The sequence below is a fragment of the Paralichthys olivaceus genome, chromosome 23, assembly GCF_024713975.1.
Source record: "Paralichthys olivaceus isolate ysfri-2021 chromosome 23, ASM2471397v2, whole genome shotgun sequence".
Taxonomy (NCBI): domain Eukaryota; kingdom Metazoa; phylum Chordata; class Actinopteri; order Pleuronectiformes; family Paralichthyidae; genus Paralichthys; species Paralichthys olivaceus.
This window is the reverse complement of record NC_091115.1, coordinates 2,764,057-2,784,476: the sequence shown is the minus strand read 5'-3', so window position 1 is coordinate 2,784,476 and position 20,420 is coordinate 2,764,057. Positions and strand designations below refer to the sequence as shown.

Here is a 20,420-nt window from a genome sequence, read left to right as displayed (position 1 = left end):
AGATTTCTAATTTACTCATGTCGCACCTTCTCTCCTTAAGGTTGCAGCACAGTTAAAGGAGGCCCAACCGAGGAGGAGTCGGATCATCCAGGACGGAGGGACCGTGTTGGGTCCTCAGCCGTTCGGAGGAGCCCCGAGAGTCTTGAACACAGAACCGAAGAGAAGGAGAGAAAGATAGAGGAGAGGAGAACGAAGGTGTTGACCATGCTTTCCAAACTGCAGGACGACGCCCCTCGGCAGAGCGGACGCAACAAGGGTTCCTCCAATTTCGAGGACTGTGAGTTTTTTTTATGAAATTAAATTGGGATTATTGTGTAGTTTATAGTTTGAATGGATATTTTCCTCACCATGCGTTCAAACAAGTGGGTCGGTAAATTTTTGGATCTATGACCTCGCAGGTGATATTTCATTATTTAGTTTTTACCCAAAGCAACAAGCCACCGTTAACACTAGCGTCTCAAACAAGGCCCTATAGATGAAAATGGTACTTAACTGTCTGAAATCAAGAGTTCTCCCACGTGTCAACTTTTCAACGCTGAATCTCTCCCTCCCTGCCAACTCACTTCTTCACATCCACCCACAATAGATCATGTGAGAAAAACACAAACACCCAAACACATTTACCAAAAACTCCTCTCGACTCTAGAAATGTCCCCCCTCGATAACGACACTTGATTTTTTTAGAATTGTTTTTTTTTTTTTTTTTTTTTTGCGAACAGGACTTTAGCAAGGAGTTCTCCAGTTTCCCTCAAGTGCCTAATTTCTGGCATCCAGGCCTTTGTGAGAGCGCTGGGGCCGGTGGGTCCCACAATAAGCATCCCACACCTAAGGTCAAGGCTGAGGGGCCGGCCCTCGGCAGGGGTCAGTCGGGTCAGAGTTCTCCTGTGAGTGCTGGCTCACATGAATGGGGCTGATTGGACAGGTTTGTTCAGAAGGTAATCAGGAGGGATGAAGAACCCTGCAGCTGGCTTCACTGTTCTGCTGCAAGGTTATTACCGATGGGAAGCTGTTGTGTCGTTACGGGAGTCTAGACTGTGATGTGTGTCATGTTGACTGGTCTTTTCTTCTTTAAGTTATCAAATGATTACACGAAACGGAAAATCCCGGTTGGTTTGCTGCGACTGTTAAACTGATAAGAAGAAGAATCAGATTGCAGATAAGGATAAAGCTCATTGTTTGTAGTTTTATGTATGTGTGTTTTCATCAAAGGGTTTTTATATTCACTGGAGTTTATAGTAAACAAGATCCTGTTGTTGTTAAAATGCTTTCAGTGACAAAAATGTGACGAAATCACTATAAGTGCCAGAATCCCTTCAAGTTAACAAAATCAAACACGGAATCAATGAAATAATTCATATTTTCCCATTTTACTGTTTTTGGCGCATTTTCTCCTCCTGTAATCAGTTTCCTCGTCGTCTAAGGAACAAGATTAGCTTTAACTTTTTGCTTAAAGTTATTAGAAATGAAGATGTTTAAAATGCTGGAAGGGAAAATGATGTGTTGTGTGACTGGGGTTTGTGTTTGTGGGTGTGGTGTGTTTACAGTGTGTCCTGGTACAATCCGTCATTTTTCACTCCTGAGTGTTCACCAGGGTCCTTTTGTTTAATGTGTGTGTGTGTGTGTGTGTGTGTGTGTGTGTGTGTGTGTGTGTGTGTGTGTGTGTGTGTGTGTGTTCCTGCCTGCGTGTGTGTGTGTGTTGGCTACTTTTCGTCCACTCGTAACACTTGTAACTGTGGCTCCTCATTAGGCTCTGAAAAGGACTAACTGGTCATAATTGTCTCTTTTCAGGCCAAACACTGACCACTTGCCAAAGGATTCCCAAAATACACCCTCCACTTGCCCCCCCCACACACACACACACACACACGCCACATATAACATCCTGTACTCTGCCACCCATCTCCCATTCAACTCTGTGACCCACCAAGTTGTCATCAGTTAGCTGTCGCTGTCGTGTGGCTCGTGTGCGACCACAGAGACGAACACAGACAATAAGAATAATTTGCACGACAGAGATGACAATTTTTCCTTGGATAATTAGAGGTTCGTGAATCATATGGCACAGGAACAATATTTCTCATCGACCATTAAGATATAAAGATGTCATCATTATATTCACACATCAGTTTTATTGGTTTTCCAGTGCACTGGCCCTTTAGCTGCTTTAGCTTCCTCCTGTGGACGGTTCAGGCTGAACAGACTGTGCGAGCGTGGAGAGCCGGAGCGACGATATCAAGTAGCTGCGGTTTCCTTTGTGTTGCCATAGAGCAGCGGCTTAGTGCCTGTTAACCAGTGACCGAGCGTGGTGTCGGGGACTCTGTGGGCGGAGGTCTCTGAAGAATGTCAATGTTGATGTGGAACACCTGTCGGCCTCGAAGCCAGTCTCACTTTGACCCCACCCACCGTCACCAGCGGCGTCCGTGACCGTCTCCTGCCCGTGGGCGGAGATCAAGCCCTAACTGTTTAAAAAAAAAAAAAAAAAACTCCCAAATAAACAAGAAAGACCAGTTGCTTCAAAGAGACGAGGTTAAAGCGATGGGTGTTTATGAATGTGTGTGTGTTTGTGTAGGAGGCTGTGTGTAGTGTGTGTTCAGGTACTGTGCCTTTATGTAACCCCCTGTTTGCTCAGCCTTTGGTGTGGAATACCTCTATGTATTTACCATCGGTCCAGAATGACTGGGCAAACAAACAGCTCGCCTATTGATGAGCAGCAGTGTGGAATATGCCCGTTGTGTTCACGAGGGAGGAAAAAGGGGAAGGGGTAGAGGGAGAGACGGCAAAGTAAATCTGTCAAAGAGTCTATTATACGGTGTCCAAACAGAGAGCGCGCTCCACAATGGCCTTATTAATGGCACAATGTCAAGGAGCGGCAGGGCAATAATAGCAGATGATTTGGCTTTGTGGGGTTATCTCCAGAGATCTGGTATTGCAATACAGCAGATGATTCGGCCTGTGTGGGCGTATCAGTGTGGATCTGCAGCAGAAGCTGATTGGGGCGTCTGCATGTGTGAGTGTGTGTAAGTTGTGGTTTGTGGTGAGGCCAATGGCGTGCAGCCAGAGACAGGAGTGTGGCCACTACGTGTGTCTTTGTTTGTTTTCCTGCCAGAGCTTTAACCCCCTCCCCTCAACACACACACACTTCTCGGGCTCTTTAGGAGAAATTGACGGGGAGGAGTCGTGTTTTCATGGAGCGACAACAGCGCCTGCAGGAGAATGCTGCCAAGTGCTGTCAACCTCCTTTCCACTGTAGCGCCCAGCACACGCTGCGGAGCTCGACCCTGAAAATACTTTTTGGCTGTAACACAACAACAGCCCATGACTGACGAGTGATGAACTTACAACCTTGGTCAGTGGGAGTTTTCGCTTTGTTCAGAATGATTCAAGCCAAAGTATCACGGACACGTGCAGGTGCCGCCATCTTGCACTGGTGACGTCATCTGGAGCCAGAGTCTGCAGGAGTTATTTCAACTGCTTTCTTAATTCTGCACTTTGCACATTTCTACATGACCCATTCCTACTTTAAAACAGGCCTCAGTATTTAAATTTTTTAGTTTTTAAGTACTCCAACCTACTCAAAACGCAAGTTTGTCATCGGCCTCCAAGCCGATTTTTATCTGAAGAAGTAACTGCAGTATTCTTTTTATGTTTTTCATCAAACCACATGCAATCTACTCCTCGTGTGCACGTATGACTAACTTATCAATCCGAGAACCTGCCTCTTCCTCTGCACCTCCTGCAGGTCACACTTTTATCAGATCAGATTTCCATCTTCACCTTTGATATGGAGCCTTCACAAAGCGAGAGGCAACACCTCATTCTGCGCTATTGTGAAACGACACGCTTAGCCTCACACCTCCTTATCTCACAGCACCCACTCCTCATGTTATACAGCTTTGTTCAACTGCGTCGAAGCAGCAGATTTACAGGATCGTCGCATATTCTACAGCTTAAACCCAAAACATCCCATAAACCTTTTTCTCATAGACTCTGTTTATCCGTGTGTGTGTGTGTGTGTGTGTGTGTGTGTGTGTGTGTGTGTGCTCTTAATCACATATTTTTCAGCTGTATATGTGGGACACGTTGCACTCTGACATTCCCCTGCCACTAAAAAGGGGGTCACCTACTCTCGGCGGCTGAATGTGACCTTTGTTAGAGGAATTATGGGACATTTTTAATAGTGCCGATGATGAGCAGAAACAAAAGTCTGGGATTAAGCGGGAAAGAGAGCAACAAACACGTTAAAATGACAATAGACCCCTCTTTGTGTGAGTGTGTGAGTGCATGCATGTGTGTGTCTGACGATGCAGGAAGTTATAAAGGTGTTGTTTGTGTAATTGTTGTTTTAATTAAGTAAAGACCCCAAACTCATAAACTGGGCTCAATGTGAAATTGTCAGTATAAAAATTTGCTGATTTTTTTATTAGATAACAAAACAGTTGCTGTTTCATCGTAGAAATAAACTTTTGTGTTTAACTTTTCAAATGTGAAATGTTACTTAAGAACGTCCCCTCAGTGAAATACAATCTAAATCTGAATTTAAGGTTAGTGGTTTGATTCCCTGGCTCCTCCCCTGACAAGCCACAGTGTATGAATGATAGAAAAGCACTGTTTGTAGAAGCTTTGTACAAATGTGATTCTAAAATCAACCAAGTTATGTTTTGATTATCTCAAAGATTAAATGCAGCTGAGGTTTTTGACGTTATAGCAAAAAGCGCTGAGGTCTGAGCCTCTGCAGAGGGAAATCAATCATCCACAGATGAGTACCAATAGTTGTCAGACGAGCAGTCAGCAGTGTTTTTCATCTGTCAGCTGCAGACATGGAGATTGACGTCCAAGTGTGTGTTAAATGAGTTGTGGCCCGCGGCTGTTTGCAGCCTGCAGACCGGTGCACGGGCAGTGACTCCGAGAGAGAAAAGGAACAAAACAGAAAAACAAACCCGGTGAAAGAGTGAACCTCCCTGCTCATCATCATCATCATGGCCCCATTCTTCCTCTCTCAATTGCAACTGAATCGCCTCGGTCTCATTACAGATTATGGCCTGAACAGAGTGACTCTCCCCTTTCTCTCGCCTTTCTCCACACAGTCCCTCTGTTGATTAACATTTTCTGCTAGGCTTCACACCAAAAGCACAACCTGTGCGCTTTAAAGGCAGGCTGGAAAAAAAAGCCATCAAGCGCTGGAGTGGAATCAGATAAGGCTATCAGGCAGGAGGCTTTACTGCCTCGGCTTTGTCCCGCTCCTCCACCCGCCCCTGCTTCCTCCCTCAATCTCTCACTCCACTGCACCTTTTGTCCGTCTGATTCCCTGACGGAGCTCCCCTCAGCCAGGGACCCCCTGACCCCCCAGCACCACTGCACCGTGTGCGTGTGTGTTGCACTCTGCAGCAGAGGATAAGAAGAAATAAGCCGATGGTCCGGGCTGATGTTGAGGTTGAACCCACCTCTGATTCACTGAGCTGCATTTTCTCAGCACAGTTCATCCCAATGACTTAACCTCACTATGTTTCCCATATATGGTACATTATAAAATATATTTTTTTAATGATTTGAAATCCTCAAACTAATAATTTCACCTAACTAATCACTGGATGGTTTTAAAACGTCCCCACGGATTCACCTGTGTGGTTGTTATCAGTGAATCCACCGTGAGACATTTAAAAATAGTTGCATCAGTGTTTCTGGCTGAAGTCACCACAGGTCAAACTGCTAATTCTCCTCCAGATGGTCTCTGAACCTCGGCCTCGGCCGGTGTTGACGTACAACCTGCCATTTCACTTTAACAGATTGACCAGTGCACTGATCCAGCCACTGTGTGAACGTGTGTTTTGAAGAGCGAGAACTTTAAATCCCTGTCCGCTCTCATGGCGGCCGAGCAGCGGCTGCGTGTGTGACTCCAGATCCTCGTCCTGCGGCTTCTCCTCGTCGCAGATATTTGCAAACAGATGCGCGAACCCGGGTTTTCCTTTTTGATCAATCAAGCTTTAACAAGTCAAGTTGACTAGATACGAATGTCGCGTTTTGCATGTGAAAGGCCGAGGCTGCGGAAGGCCTGGTTTTGATTAGGCCTAAGCTGATAAATGGCAGATTCAAACAGCCCCCCTGCTACTGCAGAGAAACCCCAGAGGTCCAGGGGTTTAAATCCAGACCGATATCAACTCTGTTGCTCCTCTTTCTTCTCCACACCAATGAATAGATCCATTATTCCGTAGACTCATTCTCATCTCCTAAATTGAAGTGGCAGCAGCTTAAAAGCCCTCGTTTTCTAACCCCCCTTTCTTCTTAGACTCTCTGCCTCCCAAATTTGCTTACTGAAATATTCATGGGTGTGTTTCACCTCAGTTTGTGCCTCTCATGTGATCGTCAGATTTATGTCTTGAGACTTTTCCTGTTATAACTGTAAAATCAAGGATATGATCATCTATTTCTTATTGTGAGCATCAAGTTTTTTTTAAAGTCGTCTTTGAGCAATAACTAACACCTTTACTGTCTGTGGCTTTTACTTTTTAATAATTATTTGGGATATTTAAAAATCAATGGAACTGCAAGGAGGCATCTTAAGATGTATTTTTCTGTCTGAATAACTTTCAGTTTTTCAACATATAAATCAGTAAATCCTGTGATTTCATTTAATAATCTTTGGTGTTTTTGCTGCAAAAAAATTATTATTGTTGATTATTTTTTGTTGATCGACGTATTGATTCTTTTTTTCAGCTCTAAATAGATTAAACAGATTCAGTGCTTGTCCAGTTTCTTTCCTCATCACCATTAGATTCATTCATGCTTCACAAGACGTTCACTCACAGTAAAATACAGCGGCCAAGTGTCACTGTTACACCTTGTGGATGCTTTGTAAACCACTTGCCCTGCTCCGTCCCCCCCCCCCGCTCTCAACCTAAAGGTGAAATATTGCTCTAGTCCGCACACACAGAGCGGCTGAATGTTAGAGAAATCACTGTCTGACATGATATGACGTGAATTCAGGTTCTCTTCTCTTCTCTTCTCTCTCCAGTCGACTTTTTGGCAAAATACTGCATCTTCAGTCAGGAGAAACTGGAAGACTACAGGAGAGCTTTTGATGAAGTAAGTGAAAGTGGATTTAAAAGCTCTATGTTTGAACATTCTCTTTCTCTGTCGGTGGTAATGATTGGACTGCAACTAGTGATTATTTTCATTGATTCAGGCATCAGGCATTTGATTTCTTTATTTCTGAGAAACTGAGTTGTTCCAAGTGACTTCATGGGTTGACCAGACTTTCTTTGTCTGCTGAGGGTTGCGTACTTGTTCCACGATTCCGTTCCAGGGTCCGTGTCGGTATGCGTGGTCTGATCTGGCTCTCTATTCCAGGAGGTGGATGGATCTTACCTGAAGCTTGAGTAGTCAACATGTACAGGTCAAACATTTTGGGCTAAACACCAATGTCCACATCGTCGGACACTACGGGTGAATTTGCCTTCAGGGCCTTAAGCCAAAAAGTTGGGGTTCCAGTAATCAACATGATGATGATGATGATGACGATGATGACGATGATGATGATGATGATGATGATGATGGCAGCGTTGTTTCTTTGCAGGAGGACAGTGACGGTGACGGCTACATCTCCTGCCTTCAGGCTCTGCTTGCTCTTAAAAACATCATCCCTCCAGAGTTGCTGTCTGACGAAGAAGAGATCTACATCTGCAGGGTCAGCACACACACGTACAAATACACACACACCCACACATACACACATGTTCACACGTACGCCACAGTCACAGTGTCGATTGTCAAACCTCTTCAGATCCTGGAGATGGTGGACTTCAGAGTGACAGATGGGCTCGTGGACCTGAGGCTCTTTTCCGTCATTGCGAGCCTGGCACAGAAAATAGCCACCATGGAGTAAGTGGCCATCAGCAGACACGCTCCTCACTCCTCAACGACGCTGGGAGAGGAGTCACTGACCTCCCATAAATAAGAATAAGAGAGTGTGTACGCAAGTTGGTTCCAGCGATTTGTCGTCGTGTGTGGGGCGCTGTTTGATCCTCTGCTCCTCGTGTCTTCAAAGATTTAATGTGACGTCAGAGGTCAAAGTTAGGAGCTGAGACGTGATGATGGCATAAGCACAGAATAAAATAATCGACATGTTGGAAATTTAAATGACAATATCAGCAATGAATCATCATTTAAAAGATCCTGTTAAAAGATTTGAAACAATACTTCTTTTAAACATAGTTTGTGAGGCCCAGAGCTGCAATTACAGTCGATTCATTGATTCTCCGATGTGACTTTTTGATGTTTTTCATGGTTGTAAACTGATTTCTGAGAATTTTCTTGTATTTTATGGAGAAAAAGTTTAAACCATAATGAAAATTATTCCGCCGCAGCCCTTGATTGAACCCTGTGCCGAAAGCCATCACTCCGACTTGAACTCGGCCTCAGCGTTCTTGTGTCTCTACATTATTAAACCCCATATGCTTCAGATTCCCACACACAGCGCTTTTTTTCTGCCCTGGGGTTTATAGCTTCCTGCAGGCAGGAGTGTGTGGAGCCAAGCCTACTCCGGAGGTCCCAGAGGGTCAAGGCCTGCTCCCGAAGCCCTCGCCCTGCAGTGAGAGCTCCCTCTCAGCGAGGACAGGGCCAGGGTCACGGGTCCGCTGATTTACGGCCAGCCCTTTGTGCCGTGTGTTAGAGGAGGCCTGTGGACCGGCGGCCTCGCTGGCACAGAACGACCAGGGTGTCTGCTCTGTATAGAGGCAATTATAGTAATGATAATGAATGTCCACATTAAACCTCTTTTCACAGAACCCCTTTTTTCAATTTAAATAATAAGGAGAGAGGAGATCAGCGTTCATAAAGCTGCCTCCTAAACAAGGAGAAAACAAAAGCATCCTTCTGTCATCTCATCCCAACTGAACTAAACTGATCCTCTTACCTGTTTCAGTTAATCCTGTTGTCTCTAATCCCAGATTAAAAACGAGCTGCAACAGTAGTTACACAATCAACCAATCTGATCACTGAAGGCTTTGAAATCTGAGAAGGTGTAGCCCACATTTTATATATATATATATATAAATATTTATATATATATATGTATGTCTTACAGGGTACTGCACCCTTCCCCCCTCTCACTTTTCTTTTCCACTTCCCCTGTGCGTCCCTCTCATCTCTCTCCCTCTCAGCCTCTGTGCTGTTTTGGCCCATGACTCAGCCCATCTGTCCCCGCAGCATTGTGCTCCCCGACAAGTCCACCTCACACAGAGCCACATTCCCTCAGGGCCAGTCACATGACCTGCCAAGAAGTGCATCGCCATGCAGGATTCCCAGACGGCATCAGTAGAGCCGTCGCATTCATTGTTACTGTCACTCTCGCCTTGACTGCTGTTGGATTTGTGAGCATGCATGTGTCCGTGAGGGTTACCGCAAGTGTCGCACCGGCGTGCAAAGGGAACATGAGACGGCACAACCTGGACTCGCCACCCGCCGCGTAAACTGTCAGACAACGCCCATCCCTCCTCCACGGTTTCCTTCTACCCGCTCAAAATTATCCACAAAACAACTCTTAATTCCATCAAATCAAACTAGGTCAGAGTATGTTTGCACCCCCTGCCTCACTGTATACCAGCTCCCCGCTGAGCAGACCGCCAAAGTTTTTGGCATTACGTAAGTGAGAAGTCTGCTGTGTTGGTCGCAGCGGGGTGCCAGTGGAGGGCCGACAAAAGAAAATGGGTTATGCTGCTATTATCCTCCCTGCAGTCCATCACTGGTCCCCGAGCCCCTCGTTTACGCTAGCCATTATCACGCCAGTGTCCTCAGCGCGACAGCATTTGGACTCTTTTACTGCAAACCAAGTGCAATTAATGATCATTAGCTGCCCTGTCTCGCTTCATCCCCATCAAGCCACGGCCTGCACGGTGGTTGGCAGACGAGGGCCAATCACAGCGCTGCGAGCACTCAAGCATGCACTGCACTCGATGGCCTAGCGCTTGGCCATTCTTCGCTCTAACAGGCCATTGAGCGCTCGGCGAGGAGGGGCTCATTAACACCGGGCGCTCGTTAGAGAAGGGACGACTGTCGCTGTGCCACACGCTGGACAGGAGAGGTCTGTCCAAACACAATTGGTCGACTCTCCCTCTAATTATCTGAGTGGACCTAGATTTTGTTGGTCTGCAAGTGGTCACATTGCAGCAGAGTGTGCTCCGGTTGCTTATTGCCTAAACCTCCGTACGAAACCCCTCTCACCCTGCTCTCCCCCGCCAACACACACCCCCTCCCCACCCAGCCCCACACCCACTGTCCCAAAACCAGAGCAGTTTTATCCGTTACAATGGCGGGATGTCCCCGTGTACCCATGCATTGTTTGGCAGCCAGGCCACGTTGAGCAACCACAATGGGCTCAGAACACTTTACCATCACATCGCCGCAAACACACAACATCTCACGGAACAGACCCGCCAAAAATCACCCGCCACGACCACCAGATTGTTCCAACGCTGCCAACAACTGCAGCCAAAGTTCACGCCAACCCTCCTGTCTTTGGACAAAGTCTAGACTGATGAATGAAATTGATGGTTGATTACTTTTGATTTTCGTTTGCAAGAACCCCGATGGACAAAGAGCATTGTTAAGGGTTCACTCCGCTGACTTGATATTTAAAGGTCATCTCATTTTTCTTAGTTCCACTACAAGTCGTATAACTTCATCTGGTTTCAAACTGAAAGTTGAGAGCGAGGAGTTTGAAAGAGAAGAGAACCCGACAGCTCTGGTTCCCGGATGTTAGATTCTCATTCATTTTCCACATTGACTTTTGAAGCCTTAAACCAGGTCGACCAGTGACGAGATGAATCGTGACCATAAAACTTTTGATTTAGAGCAAAAAATATTGTAAAACAGAAAAAAAAGGCAAACCTGCAAGGCTGTGAACATAGTTATATTAAGAGTGAAGGAACTACATATCCCATAAACCATTGCAAAGCTGCATAATGGGAATTGTAGGATCCAGGTTTTGACAGAATTGAACTATTGTGGCTTTATTTCTATGAAAACACAAAACTAAATCAGTGGATTACGTCTTTTACAACTCATGTTCTGTCTTCACAGAAACTGACGGTGTGATTTTCCTGTTTTCTCACAGTGAGTTTATGCGATCGCTCATCGGCAGCATGGACTTTCACTCTCTTGAAGTGAGGCTCTTCAAAGCAAAGGTAACGTCGAGTCATGTTTCTGAAATTCCTCTAAACGTCCGTCGGCTTCAGCTGCATTTGCAAAGAAATCCTCCACACGTCTGTACTGAAGTCGTGATCACATGGTGCATTTGATTACTTCCATGCAACGTCATGCCACTAACACCACCTCTGCCTCTCTTTCATGGCTCTGTGGGTATAATTACAATGAAATAAATACTGGTAAACACTTTGAAGAGCAATTCCAAAGCATGCTTTGTAAAGCTAGCTTTTTTTTCGGGAAGGCACTCGGCCCTCATGCATAGAAATGAGGAAAGCAAGCCAGAGAGAAGAAGAGAGGGGTGCTTTTCCCTTTTCATAGATTAGCACGGCCCTAATCTCATTAAAGTGCCCAGCAGTGAACATGCCGTCCACTCCGCCCAGCCCTGTAATCAGCCCGAGACACACGGCTCATCTGAGCTGGACCGGGACTGGCCGGCCAGCTGGTCGCTCACAAGCAGGCCCGGCCCTCATTCATACAAGGAAGTAGTGAGCCTCTGAAAGGCAGAGGAACATGAAAGCCTGTAGCCATGGGTGTGGAAACTGAGCCGCTGGCCAGGTAGAGGAGGCTGTGTAATTATAGAGCTGTTAGGGATAGGGTTGTTAACTGGAGAGGCTGGCTGGGGGAATGGGCTAATTGCCAGAGGGATTATTTCCACCGCCGCTGCCGCCGCCCTCCTCCCCCAACAATTATTACCTTGACTGCATTAACGGTGCAAACAGGTGCACTCAAACAAGACTAGAAACAGGCCGTGGTAATCTGAGGCTACCCTGAAGAGCAAACACACAAAACCAGAGCCATACTCACACATGAACGCACACCCACACAACTCTCAACTCAAGTCCAGAGCCAGTTTTCCTTATTTTCTAATCTATATCTTCTCTATTATGATCACGGCTGGAGCAGCGGCTGTTCCTGTTCCTCCTGGAGGAGCAGCGAGGAGACGCCGGAGCTCAGCAGGGATTCATCAGTGCAGAGCAGCTGCTTCTGGAGCTGAAGGCCGGCGGGATCCATCTCGAGCAGGAGCCGGCCATCACGCTGCAGCTGCAACACTTTGCCCCTCTGGACCTGCTGGACTTTCTGGCCTACCTGCCCCTCTTCATGCTCATTCACAAGTCGGTCATCTCCAACCCCCTGGACGACTCCAGCAACCTCTGACCCCAGTCACGGCTCGGTCTGCCCTGCGAGGCTCAGGTATCAGCACCACCTCCATCACACACACACACACTGCTGAGGGCTTGAATAAAAAAGATGCACAGGAAACAGAAGAGCTTCGATTCCGAGTCACACCAGCATTTACAGTTTGTTCACAGCAACGGAAACACTGCTCATTCACTTTGAGTATCCAGCCACATTGTGGTTGTGGTTCAATCCAATCTTGTTTTCCCTTCCATCAAACATTCCTGACAGGGAAACGTACGTAAACAGCCTCTCCACTATCACTAGTTCTGTGAGGACGGATCATATGACATGGAGCTCAGCTGAACCTCCTGGACTTGTAAAGTGCTGTCTATGGTCCTGAAATGTTCTGCAGCTGTGGATGTTCTTCCACGAGAGTTCACTGTGCAGAGACTGAAGATCCATTATTCTGGCTGAATGAGCCAAAGACAAACTCTCAAACATCTTTAGAAAACTGCTGCTGCTCAACATCATCATGTGAATATGCTGCTGCAACCACAGCCCATCGTTCTGGGTTTAATAAACGATTGAGCAGAGACCGTTCTCTCCTCCTCCATCCAGTCCTATCACGGCTCATGATTGATGTTCAATCAGATATTCCACTAATATAGTTTTAGCCATTGTTTTGCCCCAGCTTTTCTAATTAGACATGGCCACGCTCTCCTGTGGTTCATACACACTGGACAGAACGCCACACAGGGAAACATAATAGACTCTGACAGGCAGCGAAGCAGGACTGTGAGATCAGGGACGTCCCAACGACATCAAAATATTTTTTAGACCTGCGGTGTTCATCTTCCTAGTTTGAGTTTTTTTTCCTCTCAGCTGTCACGTCATCGTTATCTTACGTTGACCTTTACAAATTCAGTGATTGAAACAGAACCCAGACGAGAACCTGACGAGGTTGTTTATGTGTAGAAAGGTTGTTCCTCTAATTCCTTTTTTTAATTCAACTCCATCTCAGTTCTGTTGACGTTGATGCATCTGCAGTGTTGTGAGACATTTTGGTCGTGACGTCTGCAAAAGGTAGAAATATCAAATATCATATCTGTGTTGGGAACATGGACATACTGTAGTTTGTGTTGTATAATGTGAGACACGTTTGTGTATTTATACATTTCCTCTCTATTGTTGACTTTTACGTGAAACCATCTGTTAACTTTGGAACCTCAAATTACTCCGATTATTGTTCGACACTGCTGACACGTGATGTTCTGGTGGGAATTGACCGGATAAATAAAATATGCTGAAGTGAATCTCAGATTTGCAGAGTTTCAGTTTTTTGTGTGTTTGTTTATTCAGTTTATCATAAATGAAAATTTACTTCCGGGCCCAGTTAAAACGAGACATGGTGACAGTTTTGTTTTACAAGCTTTTTGATTTACTTTACTAGAACCTGCTTTTGTCCTCTTGTCTTCTTTGTCTCTGCCAGTTTTAGTTTGTGTATGAAAAGGTCTGTCAGTCAAACTGGGAGACGCAGCAGCTTTTAATTATGTAGGTTGGACAATTCAACTTTTTGTTTGTGTTTATATTTGAATACATTGAGTTGCATTTTTATTCTCGCACAATTATAATAATGACTTTTAATTTTAACTTTTAACCTTTGATCAACAAGTTCATTTATTAAAATCCAACAAAACATTTTGACCAACACTTTTTTGCAGCAAACAATAATTATAAATCTATTAAAGAATGAGAATTTAAAATGTGCAGTAGGTTTCCTCCTGTTACTTGATTTTACTACCTTCCTGTAACTCACACAGTGGAGCTGCAGAGCTGTCAGACCGTGCTCCCCCTTCTCTGGGCCCCGGGTGGCCCGTGAACCCTCCATTGAGAACCACTGAAGAGGCGCACGCTCAGCTCGCACAATGAATCCCTCAACGCAACAAGAGGTTTTTTGCAGACTGTTTCTCTCCGCGGATCAAATATTTTTTATTTGTCAGAATCACAGTTTGCGGTAAAAGGGAAGAAACAAGAGCAGCCGCAGAATCTAAACTGCAGCCACACAGCGAGTTTTCTCTCCCAGGTGGTGATTGTTGTGTGTTCGGCGGCATGCTGCTGTCAGGAGGCACACGCCATCAGCCAGTTCAGCTCCGTGTCTCCACTCGACCACCACACAAAACCCATTCACTCATTTAACCAGACACGCGTCCGGTCGCAGCCTCCGCCGTATACCTGTCAAACTCACTTTTTCACCAACAAAAGAACCAGCTCCGAAATGTACAGCTGATAACTTCAGTGTAATCACGCCACTGACATTCCCTCCAGCTAATTTAAAGCTCAGCCATGGTTTATACATATTGGCGGTATTTTTTATTTTATTATGAGACCAAGAAAAAAGATCATTAAGGTGCGTTCTCCAACTTTCAGACAGTTTGTGCGCATTCACATTTAAAGTATAATTTCGCCAGATGTTTTATAAACTACAATGACGAGACATTTAAAAGTTCCATGAAAAACAAACAGCACTTAATCAGAAGTTACAGCTGTTTGTTTGACTGAGGATGACATTTCTCTTAAGTTCCAAAGAGCACTCGTTCTACCAGATGTACTTTTTGCGCCTGCACGACTTTTTGTTTCTTTTGTATTGTTCATATGGAAAAGGACTGGGGACATTTTAACAGAGTTTAGTTCGGAGTTGGCTCAAAGCTTTAAGAAAGAACTGGGTGTGGAATTTCGAGAAAGGAGAAAGAAATATTCGTGCGTAAAATGTGCGTAATTGTGCGTAAAAGTTGGGCTTCTTCTTCTGCTTTGTCCCTACATCGCCACACACGTCTTATATTCTTGCTCCATCATCCCCTCTCACCTCCCCCCTCATTTACCTGCCCACCAAAGACACAGAAAGCTGTAAAATAACTGTCCACTTTCAATTCACCCAAAATCAAGACATGGAAAGTGATTCAGTAGCAAATCATTTTTATTCTTGGACTAGAGTGTAGAAAATATGGTTATAAGACTTTTTTTTCCCACCATCTGTTTATGTGAAGACAGTATAGAGCTGGCAGTATAGAGACACAATGTGTGGACACTGTGCTCTGTTTGGACAATAGCTGCATAAGTTTTGATCACTGTGAAGTTCATGACATAATGCAATAACATGGTTTCTCTATTAAATAAGACACATTGGTGCTAAACGTCAGAGTATCAAACTCCTTCTGGAAACCTCATGAACAGAAGAGCCAGAGAATAATAGACTACACGTCTACATAGGCAGGAGGTATTAGAAGCAACTTCGCAATATATAGAGAAAAATATATACAAAAGGATGTGTACAAAACATCTATAAATCTCTTACATACAAAAATATCTTAATATATTTCAAAAAAGCGTTTCACATAGAATTTTATAGAATAAATCCGCGACTTGGAAGCATTTTCAGAATTGAACGGCTAAGGTTTGCCAAGGGTTGGTGTTCTGTGATTGGATTTAGCATAGTTGATGAGCGACGTATTAAATAAAGTTTTTAATGTGCTGCTGAAGAGCATGGATTCACTTTAGTGTTTTTATCGAGGGCAAATGCACAGAAGCTTGGTTTCCCACGCTGTCAGGAGACCCGTCTTCTTTTAATCCTTTGGCGCTGATCTCTGGTCTGATTTCCCCCAAGTTTTCAGGACGTTCAGGCCTCGTCCGTCTGTCTGTCTGTCAGTCAGTCAGGGGGACACGAGGACAGGGCGTTAAGGACGCAGGGACCGAAACGCGTGTACAGTGCATCTTGTTCTTGAGGACACCCAGTCTCCTCCGGGACCATCCCAAGCGCACAACAGTAAATTGAGTTGATCCATATTTCTGTGGAGAGAATGAGAGAATGTTAAGCGACTGTTCAGATTATATATCGTGATATCTTTATTTATAACAGTGTCTTGATTCACTCTTGGACATCATCACATCTATGCTTACCTCATACAGATGCTCAGAACCAGTTGGCGAAGTCCAGCAGCTCCTGCTCCTCTGGACTCAGGGGGTCGTATGAGCCCTCGTCAGATGAGTAGGAGGACACCGGGGAACCTGCCATGGAGTTCATGTCGGTGGAGTATCCCTGCGACATGGTGGGCGACAGGACGCCGGACTGGAACGCGGCGCTCACCGCGTCGTGTTCGTCCAGCAGCTGCTGCAGGGCGCGGATGTACTCCACCGCGGAGCGCAGCGTCTCCACTTTGCTCATCTTCTTGTTGGCGGCGCCGTTGGGGACGTGCTCCCTCAGGGTGGCGAAGCCGTTGTTCACCAGCTTCACCCGGTTCCGCTCCCTCTCGTTCCTCCGCGCCACCGCGTGCGGCTGCTGCTGCGGGAGCGTGTAGCCGAAACCCGCGAAGTTCAGTCTCCGCTTGCAGCGCAGCAGCTCCGGGGAGGAGGAGCGCTGCCTCTTCGGCTGCTTGGACCCCGACTTCCCGCTGCTCTGGCTGCTGCCGCACGGGCTCAGCTGGATGCTCTGCGCCGCCGCGGTGGAGAAGAAACAAGCCGGCGGCATGAGCTGCTGCTGGGTGATGTTAATTTCCATCTTCGCCGTGAAGTCCATTCCCAGAATTAAAAAAACACACAAACTTAGAAAGAAATCACCAAGTCTCGAGGCGGTGCGTCCCGCTCGTGCCGTTCACGTGTTGCTTGACGCGCACTTGTTTCAGTGGGGCAGTGCGCTGGGCTGCTGCCTCGCGCGCTCCTCAAAGCTGCACTGAGTCCTCGAGGAGAGACGCCACTGCTTTTCAATGCGTCTGGATGAGGGATGGCCACGCCCTCCGGTCGCGTGGATCCACCTTGGGCTCCTGCGCCGGTGCCGGTGCGTTACGCGCGCCGGACGCGTGCCACTTGAAGCACTAAACAAACAGTCAGAGTGAGTTTGTTTTCTATCTGTCACGAGTGTCAGTCGGTGCAGCACAACACAGAGACAGTTCAGGACGTGATGTGCACACCAGCGCCAGGGAAGGTTTTCTTCCAAACCAGAATCAATGTGGCTTTATTTTCTTATTTCTAATGCGTGTTCAACGCTTTAATTTGCTCCTTTTCTCTGATTGTTTCATTATTTTTATGGAGCAAATGTGAACAAAATGCTTTTGTGGGTTTATCCCGGAATCTTCCAGCAAATAAATCAAAACTTTAAAGCAAATCTATCGAGCTTGTTTATGCTGTCCTGAAAATCTCCAGATAAGATGAGTATATGAGACTTCCCCTCCACTGACGACACGTATCTGTCATCTGTGATGGAAACTGCTCGTTTCAACAAGTCAAAACAGCGTCCGCATGATTTGAACTTTCCGTTTGAGTCAGTTAATTAAAAGAAACACTTTCTAGAATTGTGTTTCGAGGAATAAGTGGAGATTCCTGTTGATAAACATCAAGTTTTCTCGTAAAAAGTTTTGTTAAAAATGAAAAAATCTGTATTAATAAAAAAGCTGATAGTTCAAGATAAGAAATAAAAACTCTTTCTTTTTTTTTTTTTCCAGCTGTGGACTGAACATCCACATGTGCAGCTTCTGGAGTTCAGTCTCAGATCTCTGCAGAGTTTCACTGGGGACGTTACAGACGCGTCTCATTTGAGCCGCTATTGTGCATCAGAGGCCGGATTTTCCACTTTGATTAGAGCAGATCATCAGCCTGGCACAGGCGGAACGAAGGGGCGCAAATCTGCGGAGGGGCCCGAAGAAGCTGTTTGGAGTTTGTCTTTGTTTAAGATTGGATACACTCGATGTGGTTACAGTGGAGAGGACGCGCCGTGTTCTGTTGATTATTGTCGCTCTGAAAAGTGGAGAATAATAAAACACGTCTTTGAGCGCGGAACAAAACCAGGAGCAAACTGTAATACCCTCTCTTTTCCGTGCGTGCATCCGTGCGTTTGCGAGTGTGTGTGTGTGTGAGTCTGTGCGCGTGATAGGCTGCGTGAAAAGTGTGCGCAGTAACACATGGAGTAAAAAAAAAAAAAGATACTCTGATTGTTTTCAGCTTTTACGCGTGGAGTTCTCTCTCTCTCTGTGTGTGCGCGCGTGTGTGTACCATTTATTTGTGTGGGCGCGCGTGTACAATAAAACGCGCACGGAGATGAGACATCAGCAGACAAAGATAAAACAGATCTGTACTGTTTTTATGCTTGTGCGCAAGTTTACAGTTTTTGCGCACGAAGTTATTCTCTCGACCGTGTTTGTGTGTCCCCGTGCGTGTGGGTGTGTGTTAGTGTGTTAGTGTGTAAGTGTGTTAGTGTGCATGTGCGGTGGGGTGCGCGTAGGCTCTCCTCAATAACACAGTGGGTGTTAAGTGGGAAGAGAAGATTTTTCGTTTCTCAGTTTTGTGCACATTTTTGCACGAAGTTCTCCTCTGTGTGTGTGTGTGTGTGTGTGTGTGTGTGTGTGTGTGTGTGTGTGTGTGTGTGTGTGTGTGTGCGCACAAATTATTTCAATTAAACAGAGATGAAAACATATTGAACACATCAGGACCGTTTTCTGTTTTTATAAGTTTGTGCCTAAGTTTTCAGTGTTGCCTGTCGTAGTGTCCCATCGTGTGGGTGTGCAGTTTGTGCGGTTGTGTGCGTGTGTGCAAATAACCCCCTTCTCTGGTGTGCATGCGTTTGTGCACGAGCGTCCAGAAGAGGGGATTGTAATAAATTGTGCAATTTTTTTGGCTTTCAGAATCAGGTTTGCAGCCTGCCCCCCCCCCACCACCACCACCACCACCACCACCACACCAATACTTTCTTTTCTTTCCCTCCCCCCTCTTATACCCCCCCTCACCACCACCACCCCTCTTCTTTGGCCCAACAAGAGAGTTTAGAAAAGAAGCGTGGGTTCTATTCAGCCTCCCCCTCCACCTCTTCCCCATCGCCAGGCTTTCTGAAACCTATCCATGCCCTGTCAGTGCGCTTCCAGAGTCCAATTAGCGCTTTGTGAGGACTCTCTCTCTCTCTCTCTCTCTCTCTCTGTCTCTCTCCCTCTCTCTCCCTCTCTCCCTCTCTCTCTCTCTCTCTCTGTGTGCAGGTCTTCCACACGCAGGCTGCTGGGGTCTGGGAGGGCGCTCACTTTACTCGAGGGGCTTTCCAGTCATCGCTGAGTGTAATAATTAATATGACATCTGGGCGCCCCAGTTCCAATTTAACCACTTTCTGTGTTTTCTCTTTTTCCCTCCACGCAGTGAGTTTTCTCTCTCTGTAGCAGATAATAGAGCAAAAAAACCCATAAGCAGCCACTGATAGTCTGTGTGTGGGGTGTGAGGGATTATCTTTCCATTTGTATGTCATTAAAAACAGTTTCTTCTCACAGTCATAAGTTCAGCAGGTGCAGCATGTTTGAAGTCTCATATATTCATCCAGACTTTTTCTTTTAGCTGCACAAAAAGATAAAACATGATAATTTGATGCAGGACTTGTTGAACTTGTTGTAGAGAGTTACACAGAGAACTTAAAGACAGATATGGCACATACCCATGCAGACTCTGTTAGGTTTTGACATATTGAAAATGATTTATCATATTGGAAACCGGACAATTAAATACAAGATGAAAAGAAAAAATAAGTAAATTATATAATTACATCACACACACACAGTTACAATGACTTCAAGGCCTTTTTAAAATACAGGTTTCTGTGATGGACTTCTGCCTCCTCTGAGATCTTTGTGTAAACACCCCCCCCCCCCACCCCCCCCCTTCATGTGCTGGGTCCTCTCATGAGAAGGCGTGAGAGAGCAGCGCCCTCCAGAGGACAATGCAGGGGGCCACACAGCATCCAGTGCTGTGGAAAGTTTCAGACACTCTCATCCATCATCACCAGCTGAGTCAAATCTCAACATCAAGGAGTATGAAGGAGGACAAGGAGAGCTGCAGGAAGTTTATTATTCTTGACACGACTTCATTACATTCAACGAGTGATGAATAGAAAAGCCTTTACTGTCACGAAGAATTGAGGTACTCCTGAAAAATAGTGGAAATCTATTTAAAAACAAAAAAAAAAGGTCTAAAGTCTGACGAAAAAAACAAACCAATGGTTCATGTGCAACATCTCAAACGGGACATATTGTCCTTGTGTTTACACTATATCTAATATATCTATAGATATAGATAGATCTCTC

At 45.6% G+C, this 20,420-nt stretch overlaps 2 protein-coding genes across 7 annotated transcripts in view; one reads left to right on the top strand and one right to left on the bottom strand.

Annotated features, from left to right (window-relative positions):
• The window catches only part of LOC109645529 (phosphatase and actin regulator 4), a 60,703-nt gene extending 40,720 nt beyond the window's left edge, over positions 1-19,983 (top strand). For 3 of the 6 annotated variants that reach the window (XM_069520021.1, XM_069520022.1, XM_069520018.1), the window contains 6 exons: positions 41-277; positions 7,010-7,080; positions 7,571-7,681; positions 7,778-7,875; positions 11,108-11,177; positions 12,103-13,636. In XM_069520021.1, the coding sequence (XP_069376122.1) occupies positions 41-277; positions 7,010-7,080; positions 7,571-7,681; positions 7,778-7,875; positions 11,108-11,177; positions 12,103-12,354 (839 nt within the window). In that variant the 3' untranslated portion in view covers positions 12,355-13,636. Of the gene's footprint in view, positions 1-40; positions 278-7,009; positions 7,081-7,300; positions 7,391-7,570; positions 7,685-7,777; positions 7,876-11,107; positions 11,178-12,102; positions 13,637-16,281; positions 16,417-17,810 lie in introns of those variants that run through there. The other 3 variants (XM_069520020.1, XM_069520019.1, XM_069520023.1) reach the window with 3 other exon arrangements.
• Positions 15,275-17,468, bottom strand: ascl1a (achaete-scute family bHLH transcription factor 1a). The gene is made up of 2 exons (XM_020104939.2): positions 16,273-17,468; positions 15,275-16,161 (listed from the first exon to the last, which is right to left on the bottom strand). The coding sequence occupies exon 1, from the start codon at positions 16,886-16,888 to the stop codon at positions 16,286-16,288; it is 603 nt and encodes a 200-aa protein (XP_019960498.1). The 5' UTR covers positions 16,889-17,468; the 3' UTR covers positions 15,275-16,161; positions 16,273-16,285.
• Positions 19,984-20,420: the final 437 nt, after the last annotated feature.

Coding starts and splice junctions, on each gene's coding strand:
- ascl1a (XM_020104939.2), bottom strand. CDS start 16,888: ATGGACTTCACGGCGAAGATGGAAATTAACATCACCCAGCAGCAGCTC.